Below are 13,548 nucleotides of genomic sequence, written 5' to 3' on the forward strand. Positions count from 1 at the left end.
TGTTCTACAGCAATAGAAAATTAATGCACTGGCCTATGCCCATATTCTCCTGAAATATTTTTTCTCTTCTGGACAATTACAGTTCTAAATATTCAACTTAACACTTAGATCCCTTCCTCTAGCTCTGGGTTTTTGAGTTTAAAAAGACTTACTCAAACTTTCTCACTCCTTGGGTAAAAATTAACCAACATATTTCCCTCTGATTTATACAACACTAATATTAACACAGTAAAAGAAGATGACACTAATTAGCAGGGGCTGCTTTTATTTACAAACCCATGCAGGAAAGGACAGCTTATGCTGTTACATGCCAGTTTCTCTCCAAGTAGACTGGGCTCTTAGAAGTTAGTGTTCTTCGGCTTTGTACCCCTGAGAGGCCTTACACACACACAATTCAATAACTGTTGAATGGAAATTGCCTTTAAGCTTATTAACTAATGGGATCTGGTTTCATTTCGGGTGGCACTTCTGTTTTAATGCAATGCTCAAAAATATCAACACCTATGATAGGACAATACTGGGACAACAAACAATGAGCATGCCAATGTCATTGTTACCAAGCCAGACTTCACAAGAGACAAGGGAAAATAAAGGGTAACTAGAATGCAGAAGTTCATCATCACTATCTTCAATTAGGAGCCTCAGGACTTCCCGCTATGGAACCTTACCTAAAATTCTTACTTTTCCCCACCCTGCCAGGTTTTCTGAAATAAAAGATGGGAAATAAGATAATGCACCCTGAGATTTCTCTCTCCTTTTTTCCTTTTAAATAGTAACCTCAACTTTTAGAGGTTCAGCAGGATTCAAAGAACAATTTTGAAGCTGAAAACAAAATGACAGTCTGTTTTCGAATAAATCTTAAGATGTTTTCATGTCATAACCTTGTTCCTTGAGGAAAAAATTTACACACAACTGAATATGTTTTGTCTAGGCAGAGTGCAATAATAAAGATTAGGCCAAGTTAGATATCTAATTAGAAAATAAATATTGGTTTTGGTATTAAATTTAGGGCTAAAATAAACCCATGTCAACAAATGTGCATGTAGATGCAAAAGCACAAGGCAGATAAGCTAGCTGTGCCCAATGTTTCACAACTGGCTGAATCTCTGTTCTCTAGCAGAACAGACTGTATGTAAGCTTCTGAAGGGCAGGAACCATGCTTTGGTGTTTTGCATTTCTCCAACATGACAGCACAGAGCCACTCACAGAACTTGTTAACTTCAATACAACAATTTTTATAAAACAGTTAATGATAATTGCTAGGCAGCGGTGGACCTGAACACAGATGTTCAAACAATGCCATTCTTTCCCATTTTGAAATCAAACTATTAGAGGGAAAGGGGAGAGAATTAAACCAAATTAAACGAAAACCCCCAAGTCTATAGTAAGGAAGAATCATAGCAGGTTTAGTCAGTGAAAGGGACTGGTATTTAACACATATTTGAATGAAAACACTTTGTCACCATTTTTTAACAGAAAATGATCTGCACTTTTAAATTTGAAGCTGCTCTGGCATTAGGATTTAATTGCTTTCTGCTCCACAGGTTTCAGATGCCACTGCACTACCAACTCCCCAGTGCTCTTAAGGCATGTGTTAGACATGTCCTCTTCTGTTGGAAGTCCTTGTGGCAACTTCAGGGGTTTGATTCTGTGACACAAGAAAATGTATTTAGATAGAAGCAGTAAGTTGTAGTGCTACCCCCATAGGATGACCATAGTTAACAATAATATACAGTTTTAAACAGCTAGAAGGAGGATACTGAATGTTTCCAACACAAAGAAATGATAAATGTTTGAGCTGATGGATATGTTAATTACCCTGATCCAATCACTATACACTGTATGTATTGAAACATCACTAAGTACTTCATAGATGTGTACAATTACTATGTGTCAAGTGAAATAATAAAAGTTTTTAAAAAGTTTTTCCAGAACATTAAAAACAAAAGAAAGAAAAATGAATTTAGAACTACACCACGTAGCACATTTTTGAAACTGCTGAGATAACCAAACAACGAACCTTATCAAATGTTTAACCACTTTCAGTTTTGCGTTCACTGAAGGGATATTCTTGTGAACTTGAGGGGTATGTGCCTATGAACAAAAGAAATAATGTTATGGATCAATTTGAAAAGCAGATCTTTCCATGTTTCAATAAAATGTTAAATTGAAGACTCAGTGTAAATTAAGTAAGTTACACTAAGTAATACATTTAAACACAAGAAATAATAAATATATACCTTAAAGTTTTAAAATTATAAAATTTAAAACAAATTCAAACAACACTAAAGATGACTAAAATAGCTGTATACCTTTTGTAATCCAAGCATCTTTATTATATCTTTTTCCCAATATGGACGTCTTTTTGTGCCTTTTATTCTGGTAACAATATGCAGTTTATGAGGGTTTTGTGGATCCCCACCATATTTTTCATGATCGGCAGGTGAAGGCTGAAATACCTAGTAAGGAAGAATTATAAACGGTAAATTTTCAGCTTACACACAGTATCTATGTACCTCTCATTTTTTTCTTAAAAAACAAACACATGCACCCACATAAACAACGACATAATTATCTCACCCTTAATCATTACATAATCCTCAACCTTAAATTGAACATTTCTACCAGTCTGATTACTCAGACAGACAGTCTAAGAACTTTAAACTCTAACAAAAACATTGCACAAGCAAATATGTTTTTGTTTTTAAAAAATTTTTTAACCTGCAGAACAGTATAAGAGCAACCAGATGACAATAAAGAACTCAAATGCCAGGAGAATAAATTAGTACTCTATGAACTGGGCAAAGGTTTGTGTCTCTCAGTTTAATTTCAGAAGATTAGGAGCTGACTGTCAAATGAGGAAATAAACATGTAAGTTAAAAGTGACAAAACATGAGTATCATAAAAAGTACATACAAAACACTAAAAGAATATAGACAAATAACTAACAAACTCTGCCTATGAGGGATCAGACACAGCTCCACAGAACTAACATGTGAACTGTTTATTTAAAAATCAAAAGGTTCTTGGCAGCTATCCTACAGAAAAACTCTCCTAAGTAAATAAAACGTATGGAAAAAGGTTGTGTATTATAACACTACTTCTAATGCTGAAAAATTTAAAGGCAAAAATCTATGTTCTTCAACAGAATCAATAAATTATGGCAGGCCCATTCTAAATAAAACTAATAATAAAAAACTAAATAAAATATGATGTAAATATATAAATTCTGATGTATCCTAAGTTATACAATGCTGCCATTAAAATGAATGAAGTTACTACCTTTGTAGGTGCTAACAATGAATGATGACCATAATATATGGCTCACAATAATGGGTCAAACAAAACAAATTTCCACACCATTATGTGTAGCAGGCTCTTGCATTTGTATCATCTGTACCAAATACATGGATGTGTATATATGATATATTCTATAATACCGTTTCTAGGAATCATATATAATCAAAGACGTTAGGTCAAGAATCATACCTCTGGGAAATCACACTGAGGAAGAATAGGTAAAAAAAAAGATGGTACTTTAATTTTAAAAGAATATTATTCAGTTAAAAATAGTATTATAAAAACACATCCAGTGAGTGGTTTGCATTATATTGCTAAACAAAGAAGAGAGGAGCTAGAGAAGCATTATATATGAGATGATCTACATCTTTATTTTATTTTATTTTAACTTTTATTTTTTTTGAGTTGAAGTCTCACTCCATCGCCCAGGCTGGAGTGCAGTGGCACACTCACAGCATTGACCTGCTGGGCTCTGGCAATCCTTCTGCCTCAGCCTTCCAAGCAGCCGGAACAATAGGCACATGCTACCATGCCCGGCTAATTTTTTATTTATTGTAGAGACGAAGTCTCACCAAGTTGTCTGGACTGGTCTAGAACCCGCGGGCTCAGGCAATCCATTCGCCTCGGCCTCCCAAAGTGCTGGGATTACAGGCTGAGTCACCAAACCTGGCCTGTGTTATTTTTTGAATTGGAGTCTCACTCTGTTGCCCAGGCTAGAGTGCAGTGGCACAATCGTGGCTCACTGCAGCCTCGACCTCCTGGGCTCAGGCAATCCTAACCACCTCAGCCTCCCGAGCAGCTGAGACTACAGGCATGCATCACCAAATCCAGCTAATTTTTTGAATTTCTGTGGAAATGAGGTCTTTCTATGCTGCCCAGGCTGGCCTTGAACTCATAGGCTCAAGGGATCCTCCTGCCTCAGCCTTCCAAAGTGCTAGGACTATAGGTGTGAGCCACCATGCCTGGTCACATCTTTAAAACATACAACAAAGAAGATGGAAGGAGTTGACAGCAGTTGTCTCTGGGTGGGTGGGATTAAGGGTATTTTTCAGTTCTTTTTGTTTCTTTGTATTTTCCTAGAGATTTTGAAGAGATTAGACTGAGAAGAATGATGGATCAGGATGGAGCAGGTACAGTACAGAGAAGGCAAGAAGATGTAAAGGAACAGTGGGAAGGAGCATGAAATACTTAGAAAAAGCAAGTGGTTCAGCGTGGCCAACATAGACAAAAGCATAAAAGCAACGCAGGGGATGAAGCTAACCTAGGCTCAACTGTGCTGAGCCTTTAGAAATTCCCATCAGGGATACGGAGCTGCTAAAGGTTTGAAGCAAAACAGCTGAATTTCAAAAAGAGATTCAAAAAGGAAACCCTTACAAAAGAACAAAATGAACTGAAAATCATACAAAGAAACCCAGTAAGGAGGCATTTATGGCCGTGGCTTATGAGCCTAAACTACAGTAGTTGTAACAGAAAAGGGACCAATTTAGGGACTCTGGCAGTAAAATACATGGATTTGTGGTGGGTGAAGGAGGTTGAACTTGGCTTAGTTATCTCTAGTCTGGGAAATTAGGTAGAGGATGGTAGCATTAATTGACATAACTAATATAAGAGTGGTACCCTCTTTTTGTTTGACTGGTTGTCTGGAGGAAAAGTACAATGAGTTGAATTCTGAATTTGTGTTACTTGAAATACCTATGAGTTACCCAAATGGCAATTTCTAGAAACCAGTTGAGAATACAAGAATACGTTTAGAGGATAGGCAGGGGCTGAAGTTATCAAAGTCACTTCTGTGAAGTTTAAAAGTTTTCACGTTTATCACAACTAAGAATCAAAATCACCATCCACCTTTGTATCTATCCTTTACTATCAAAAACAGAGTAACAAACATAGAAAGATATAAGACAATCAAGTTGTGGAAAAGACAGCAGTGGAAAGACCATGACTTGAAAAATAAAGAGGTTTCTGATAAAAGAACACCAAGTACATTAGAAGTATCAGAGTAGTCAATGGTAAGTAATACTATTTTATCTTTTAAGAAAATCAGTGAAGAATGGTGATTGCCAGGGGCTAGGGAGAGGATGGAATGGGGAGTAACTGTTTAATGGGTGCAGAGCTTTATTTCTACAGATGAAAAGAGTTCTGGAGATAGATAGTTGTGGTAAAAAATAGTTAAAGTGGTAAATTGTATGATATGTATATTTTACCACAATAAAAAAAAAAAATAAGAGGGGGCCAGGTATGGAGGCTTATGCCTGTAATCCCAGCACTTTGGGAGGCTGAAGTGGGAGTATTGCTTGAGCCCAGGTGCTTGAGACTAGCCTGGGCAACATAGCAAGACCTTGTCTCTACAAAAAATTTTAAAAATTAGCCGGGTATGGTGACATACACCTGTAGTCCCAGCTACTCAGGAGGCTGAGGCAGAGGATGGCCTGAGCCCAGGACGTCGAGGCTGCAGTAAGCCTTGATTATACCACTGCGCTCCAGCCTGGGCGACAGAGTGAAACCCGCAACTCAAAAAACAAAACAAAAACTTCCGCCCCCCTCCACACACAAACAAAAAACCCAGGCTTTACAAAGTGAAAAATAGTCTTTACCATACAATCCAGCAATTGTGCTCCTACGTGTTCACCCAATGAGTTGAAAACTTATGTCCACTCAAAAACCTGTACATGGCCGGGCTCGGTGGCTCAGCCTGTAATCCCGTGCCTTTGGGAGGCTGAGGTGAGTGGATTGCCTGAGCCCGCGGGTTCGAGACCCCCCTGGGCAGCGAGACCTCATCTCTACAATAAATTAATAAAAAAAAAAATCAGCTGGGCGTGGTAGCGCATGCCTGTAATTCCGGCTACTCGGAAGGCTGAGGCAGAAGGATCGCCAGAGCCCAGCAGGTCGAGGCTGTGGTGGCTGGGAGCGGCCACTGCACTCCAGTCTGGGCAACAGAGTGAGACTCCAACTCAAAAAAAACAAATAAAAAACCAAAAAAACCTGCACATGAATATTTATAACAACTTGGTTCATTACTGCCAAAACTGGAAGAAATCAAGATGTCCATCCATAGGTGAACAAACAAATAGAATATTGTTCAGCAATAAGAAGAAAAGAGCTATCAAGCCACAAAAAGACATGGAAGAAACTTAAATGTATATTGCTAGGTAAAAGAAGCCAGTCTGAAAGGGCTACATACTATGCGATTCCAATTACATGATATTCTGCAAAAGGCAAAACTAAAGAGATAATAAAAAGATCAGTGGTGTCCAGGAGTTGGGAGCTGGCAGGGAAGAATGAATACATGGAGCACAAGCGATATTTAGGGCATACTATCCTGTATGATATTTTAATAGTAGATAAATGTCACTATGCATTTGCTAGAACCCATAGAGTTGTACAACATAAAGAGTTGTTTATGTATCACTATCCACATCCACATATAATTTAACATAAAAGCTTTCAATATTATCTTTTAAAACATGGGTTTTAAAAAGAGAGTAATATTAAAAATTAGAAAAACTTTTTTCTTACTTTATCTGGAATTCTTGACCTGGTAAATTTGTGACGAATCCAGTCTGTACAAATGAGAGACTCCACACCTTTTGCCATAGTCTAAAATATGATGTAAACATCTATTTTTAGAACTGTGTCTAGTGCAGAAATTTATACCCACCAATCTTTAGATGACAAAAGTTTGTTCTGACTTAACCTATAATTGTAAAAGGTTTATCTTATATTGCAAAAGGTTTATCTTAGCTCTCTAGCTGAGTGAATATAACCCATCTAACCACTAGCATATTATAAAGCTAACAGCACATAAATATAGCCTTCTAGGTCACGGCTTGGTATGTTTTTCTGTAAAGGACCAAACAGTAAATATTTCCAGCTCTGGAGCTATATAGTCCCCACTGCCAAGACTCAAACCTGTCATTATAGAGTGAAAGCAGTTACACACAATATGCAAACAAATGGGCATGGCTATGTTTAAAAAAAACAACAACTTTATTTTCAAAAACAGGTAGCAAGGTGAATTTGGCCTAGGTCATAGTTTATCAACTCTTGCTCTAAACACTATGCAATAATTCACCGTCAACAAGACATGTAAAAGAAATCTGGCGGGGTGCAGACTGTAATCCCATCACTTTGGGAGGCCGAGGCAAGAGAGCTGCCTGAGCTCAGGGGTTCGAGACCAGCCTGAGCAACATGGCAAGATCTCATCTACAATAAATTAAAAAACCAGCTGGGTGTGGCAGTGCATGCCTGTGGTTCCAGCTACTTGGAAGGCTGAGGCGTAAGGATCACCTGAGCCCAGCAGATCAAGGCTGCAGTGTCTGTGAACAAGCTGCTCGAGGGCTCTAGCCAGGGCGACAGAGTGAGACTCTGACTCCAAAAAAAAAAAGAAAAAAAGAAAGAAAAAGAAATCCAAAATGAGTTTCCAGTTTTCTTTCTAGTCCTAACAATGTCATCACTCCTAGTTCCCATCTCTTGTTCCCTCTCTACATTCCTCCAATCCTGCTTCTCTCAAGCTGCTGAACAAAAAAAGTTCATTGCCAGTTTTTCATCCAGGAGACCGCTCTGTGGATGGGCAACAGTCAATCCCATAATTCCCTTCCAGCCTTCCCTGTACTACACAGATGACATAAACAACTAGAGAACAGACAGGAGGTAATGGGGTGGGAAAGGAAAAATATGGGCTCTTACATATCAGAAACACTGGACTTCTAATCCTGGCTATGCTGCCTACCAACTGTGAGACATGAAACACTTATCGTTCAGAGGGTCAGTTTCCTCGGCCCTTAAAAGGAACAATACTGACCTCAAAGAATTAATCTGAGGTTAAGATTACATACGGAAATCACCTGACATTATTGTCATCTATAGCCAGTAAGAAGTCTATATCTAGACTCTGGCTCTTATGAGTAGCTTGGGTGGCACCACTGCACTTTATAAAAGAAAGTCTGGAAGGAATATGTGAACATACTTACACTAATGAATATGAAAAGATTATTTATTTTCTTTCTGCTTTTCAATATTTTTCTAACTTTCTATGATTGAAAATGTACTCCTTTCATAATAGAAGGGAAAAAGAAAACCTAAAACATTAAGAAGATTAAGGCACACCAAGAGGAATCAACAGTCATTTTTTATTGACAGGTTCTCCAGAAAAAAATATTCTTTGATTCCAAATCTTTAGGGATAAAACAGCAGATAAACCATAATAATTAAAATTAACCCCCAACATTAACAACTATATAAAAAAGGAACTTGTATAATAATTTAACTTGTCTATATGTTTTATAACTAGAAAGAAAAAAGCTTCATAAGGAGTAGAAAAAAAGAATAATTCTTGAAAAGAAACACTTACCTGTAGTCTGCCTAGGGGCTTCTGAACTACTAAGTGTAAAATCCCTGCCATAAGTGTAGTGACTGTTCTCTTTAGAGGCTGTAAGAAGGAGAAAATGAAACCATCAGATAAGTCTTGAAAATGTAGACGGCCTCCCTTCTCTAGTATTAAAAAACTAAGCAAGTTAATTGGAAACTGGATTTAACAGTAAAATATGTTAGTTATTTTAATACAATAAGGGCAAGAATCAATTTATAATAAATATTTTATTCAGAGGTCAGCAAAACTACAGGTAGTAGTTACACATTAACCACATCCCACTTTCTTTCTTTCTTTTTTTACTTATAAAGATGTGGGGTACAATTCAGGGTTAGGTATACAAACACCGATTATGCAGGTACCCTTGTTGATGAAGTATGCCCCTCCCTTCCCTAGCAGTTTCCCTTTTCAACAAATGAATCAGAGATAAGTTTGATTTCACAAGACAAGGATGTGGGAGTTTACTATCATTTAAAAAGTCTTCTTTAACAGTGAGGGCAGATAAAGAATGCTTTGCCATAGAATCACAGAAAATTAAAGTGCTATAGGACTAAAGAAATTCCAACTCCTATAATTAGAAATGACTACCCCCTTACTTTATGTATGAGGAAAATGAATTCTAGAAAGTTCAATCACTTATCCAAGAGCATGCAGCTAACAACAGAGTATGTGGTCTGGGCCTAATGCCTAGTCAAGGGCATTTTCACTAAATTATAAAACCTTTCTGTTAAGAAGAAAAGTAGAACTCTCTTTTTTCCTTATTTGTATTTCTTAAACTATTCTTAATGTATATGCACTGCTTCCATAACCTAAAACGGTGATATTTATTTAGTTAGACACAATACAATTATAGCCTACTATACCAAGAGCAGACAGATTAGGTTCATGAACTACATGTATATTTTGGATATGTTTCCTAATTTTGTGTTTCCATTTTTTCCCCTAGAAAAGAAAGAAAACAATACCTATCTTGCAAATGAATTATTCTGCAAAACACCTAAAACAGTACCTGGCTCATGGGAAGCCCTTAATAAATTTACTATTTATTATATAGCATTTATTATTATAAAATTGTTAAATTATTGCAAAGCTAATAAGAATACTCTAACACACTAAAATAGGGTAAGTGCTGTATTTCAGTGTCTGCCAGATTCTGTCTCCCGCAGGTTCGGCAAGTCTTTACTGTAATGTGGACAAAGCAATAAAGTTTGAGAGACAACATAAGATGTCCCCTGAAAAGAGTCAGACTTCAGAAAAACTCCTAAAGAACTGAACCAATCTAGTGCTAAATTATTTTACCATATTTCTTCTTCCCATGTTAAGTATTATATACTAATCCAACTCATGTAGCTTCACAATTTGCTAAATTTTTCTTTTGCTCATTAGACTTCAACAAAATCCTCCTAACTGGACTTCTGGTTTCCATTCTAACCCTCTAGCATCTTTTTTCCATCTCAACAGTAGGCCATCTCATTAACTCCTGTATCAGATCATGTCACTCTGCTCAAAACCTTCCAAAGAGTCACGTTTCTCCCTGTTAGAATGTGAAGTTACACATAAGCAAGACAGGAAGGCTAGAATGATCCACATATACCAGATCAGAGTTGGATCCCATTCATGTTTAGTTTAATATAGACGTTGGTGGATATAGAAATAATTATAGATATATATGTATACATGGGCTAGCTCTATTAAGAGGTTCTAAAAGCAATAGCACCCAGCAGCAATGAGTACATCAAGTACCCAGATCTTGGTTTCTTTTTTTTTTTTTTTGAGTTAGAGTCTCACTGTTGCCCAGGCTGAAATGCAGTGGCATGCTAATGGCCACCCCAGTGTCAACCTGGTGGGCTCAGGCGATCCTTCTTCCTTAGCCTTCCAAGTGAACTACAGGCACGCGCTACAGTGCCTGCTAATTTTTTGATTTATTATAGAGATAAGGTCTCACCAAGGTGCCCAGGCTGTTCTCAAACCCGGGGGCTTGGGCAATCCTCTCACCTTGGCCTACCAAAGTGCTGGGATTACAGGCTTGAGTCACTGCACCTGGCCTAGATCTTGGTTTTTAATAGCATTCTCTAATAAAAGGAATCAGGGGTCCTTAGAGAAATGACTGATTATGTCTGGAGCATTTTGTAGTGCCAGAATGATATATTCAGAAAAGCAAAATGATGGGCAGTATGTCAAAAGGACATAGGTGCCAACTGAGAGTTCCCAGCGGCCAAAGCTAGAACAATCTGAACAACAAATTGGCTTATAACCCATAAGTAATAACCATAAGTCCATATTGATTTAAATAAGTGAATAAATTAGTGAGCGAAAAGGAACAAATATTCTCTACAAAAGAATTCCAAATAATTTATGTAGATATTCTATCTTCAAGGAAGTACTACTTATCCTGTAAGTGTGGGCTACGCTTAATCACTGGCTCCCAGAATACAGCATAGAAAAGGAGGGGATTCACTTCACAGTAGAGAAACCTGGCAAACACTTTCTCAGTCAGGCGACTAATGTTAATTAATATCAACACTCATAAAAGTCAAATTGGTAAGCTGTACCTTTGATAAGATGGAATGAGCATGGTATTTCATCCCTATGGTCTTTCTCCCCAAAACCCATAACAGAGAAAAAACATCAGAGAACTCCAACTGAGGGACACTGTACAAAACATTTGACTAGTACCTTCTTAAATACCTAACCTCCTCAAAACTGTCAAGGTCATCAAAAACAAAGAAAGTTTGAGAAACTGTCACAGTCAAGAGGAACCTAAGGAAGGAGACATGACCATTAAATGTAATATGGTATCCTGGATGGGATCATGGAATAATAAAAGGACATTAGGCAAAAATTATGGAAATCTGAATAAAGAATGGACTTTAGTTAATAATGTATCAATATAGGTTCATCAAATAAACCATGCCAATATATGGTGTAAATAAAGGGAAACTGGATGTAGTGTATGTAAGAACTCTACTATCTTCACAAATTTTCTGAAAATCTGAAGTTATTCAAAAATAAAATTTAGGAAAAAATTTAAAACTTCCAATGCCACTTCAATCACAATAAAAGCCAAAGTCCCCATACTCCCTTACCTCTGGAACTCCATCTCCAATTACTCTAGTGCTCAGTAACTAGATAAGTTGGCCCCTGTGTTTGAACTGGAACTAGCCATGCAGGCATGCTCTCTTTGGCCATATCTTCTGGAATGATCCTGATATTCACACGATTAATTTTCTTACCTTTTTCACTGTTTAGCTCAAATCTCATCTTCTCAATGATGTCTGCTCTGATCACATTAATGAACATTTTCACCCACACAACTGTCAGTACTCCCAATCCCTCCTACTCGATTTTCTTTCCATAGCACTTATATTCTAACACAACTTAATTATTTGTTTTAGGTTTGTTTGTCTCCACTCAATATCATAGATAGTTTCATAGTACACAGACCTTTAGATTTTGTTTTTGGTCTGTTATATTCACCGATGTATCCCAAGCATCTACCTAAGGCAGCATTTGCTCTGTAGTAGACACTCAATATATTTTTGCTGAATGAATGAGTTTTCATTTACAGATTTCAAAAGGTGTGGCAGTCAAAAGTAAATTTTTAGAGACAGAGTCTCATTGTGTTGCCCAAGTTGGCTGCTGGCATCAAACTCCTGTCCTCAACCAAGCCTCAGCTTCCCCAGTAGCTGGGTCCACAGGCATGCACCACTGCACTTGGCTCAAAAGTTGTAAGTTTTAATAAAGTAAAAAGTTATTCTTAATAATTAGGCACATAACTTTTGGACCCTGTAGCAATTATACTGTCTCCTACCATACAATAACTTGTTTCTTGCACAGCTGTGAAAATAGTAAAATACCAGGCATAGTATAAGACATATGATTCCATTTTCATTTTTTAAAATGTCTGTGAATGTTTGTGTTGCACAGGAAAACCTCGGAAGGTTGTCAGATAAACATTAGCATAACCCTGGGAGGGAGGCAACAAAGGCGATTTTTCCTTTTTTCCCCTGAAATGTTTGATAATTTTTTTTCTTTTTGTCTGTTTATGATGACCATTCAAGCAACAGTAGTTTTTAAAAGCTACTTCTTTTTCTAAAAAGAGATGTATCTACTTATTAAAGGGGGAAAAAGACTACTGAAAATGCAGTAAACAGCGATCCCTGAAGGTCTCTTCTCTGAACTCTTTGTGCCTACCAAGTAGTAGGCAGCCCTCATAACTGCCTCTTGGCAAAAAAGGCAGGACAAGCAGCTTTGGGCAGGTCTCAATCAAAACATGGTAGCAAAAGGATAGTTTTCAGTAAAATGGCAAATACTTTACCTCCGAACTCTGGACAGTTTGCATTCTAAAACGCAGCATTTTAAAAATTAAGACAATTTTGTCTTCATTAAAAAAAGATTAAGTTGCACTGATCCTCAAAGGCAACCCTAAGTTATGAATAAGCAACTATCTTTCTCAAGCAATCAAGCTCCGCGGCTCCGCCCTGGGGGGAGTCAGCAAACCGCGCGGCCCCGGCTCTTTAGAATGGGGAAACAAGAGCTGGACGGCAACAGTTTTAAAGGAGCCGATAAAGTGGGAGGTTGCAATAACTTCCAACTCTGCGGAAAAGGGAAGATCAATCAACAGAGACCTTCCAGATACACACTCCTGGCAAAAATTGTACTTTCGGCCACTCACCCCCCACTCACCGGCGCCCGCTAAGTGTTCAGCCCGAACTTTCCCACCGAGGCGAAGTCGAGCGCAGGAAGAACTCCTAAGTGCAACCTTAAGACGGTGCCGCCGCCGTGAGTGCGACCCACGAAGTGAAGCATTTTTGTTCCGGCAAAGTCCCGCCTACTCAAGAAGGGACCTAGAAAGAGAACGCATGCGCCCGGATGTCACG

General features: G+C 37.9%; 1 protein-coding gene across 5 annotated transcripts; it reads right to left on the reverse strand.

Moving 5' to 3' along the window:
* Positions 1-248: 248 nt before the first annotated feature.
* MRPL30 (mitochondrial ribosomal protein L30) lies at positions 249-13,437 on the reverse strand. 5 transcript variants are annotated; one of them, XM_021714304.1, is made up of 7 exons: positions 13,355-13,425; positions 8,651-8,728; positions 8,150-8,243; positions 6,817-6,897; positions 2,313-2,459; positions 2,021-2,094; positions 249-1,648 (listed from the first exon to the last, which is right to left on the reverse strand). In XM_021714304.1, the coding sequence occupies exons 4-7, from the start codon at positions 6,892-6,894 to the stop codon at positions 1,516-1,518; spliced, it is 432 nt and encodes a 143-aa protein (XP_021569979.1). In that variant the 5' UTR covers positions 6,895-6,897; positions 8,150-8,243; positions 8,651-8,728; positions 13,355-13,425; the 3' UTR covers positions 249-1,515. The 5 variants fall into 5 exon arrangements, with proteins under 5 accessions (XP_021569979.1, XP_008059977.1, XP_021569978.1 ...); XM_008061786.1 differs by lacking the exon at positions 8,150-8,243 and having other exon boundaries at positions 13,355-13,437; XM_021714303.1 differs by lacking the exon at positions 8,150-8,243 and having other exon boundaries at positions 13,344-13,398.
* Between the last annotated feature and the right edge of the window lie 111 nt (positions 13,438-13,548).

The sequence above is a fragment of the Carlito syrichta genome, unplaced genomic scaffold (genome assembly GCF_000164805.1).
Source record: "Carlito syrichta isolate Samal-C Ts95f unplaced genomic scaffold, Tarsius_syrichta-2.0.1 Scaffold305580, whole genome shotgun sequence".
Lineage (NCBI taxonomy): Eukaryota > Metazoa > Chordata > Mammalia > Primates > Tarsiidae > Carlito > Carlito syrichta.

What these genes read in the sequence shown, in the direction of transcription:
- MRPL30 (XM_008061785.1), bottom strand. Translation starts at nt 13,025, where the DNA reads ATGCTGCGTTTTAGAATGCAAACTGTCCAGAGTTCGGAG. An exon ending in AGCCCCTAGGCAGACTACAG is followed by an intron (nt 6,898 to 8,650) that starts GTAAGTGTTTCT and finishes ATCATATTTTAG; the next exon opens with ACTATGGCAAAAGGTGTGGA. An exon ending in GTGGTTAAACATTTGATAAG is followed by an intron (nt 1,649 to 2,020) that starts GTTCGTTGTTTG and finishes CTTGTGTCACAG; the next exon opens with AATCAAACCCCTGAAGTTGC.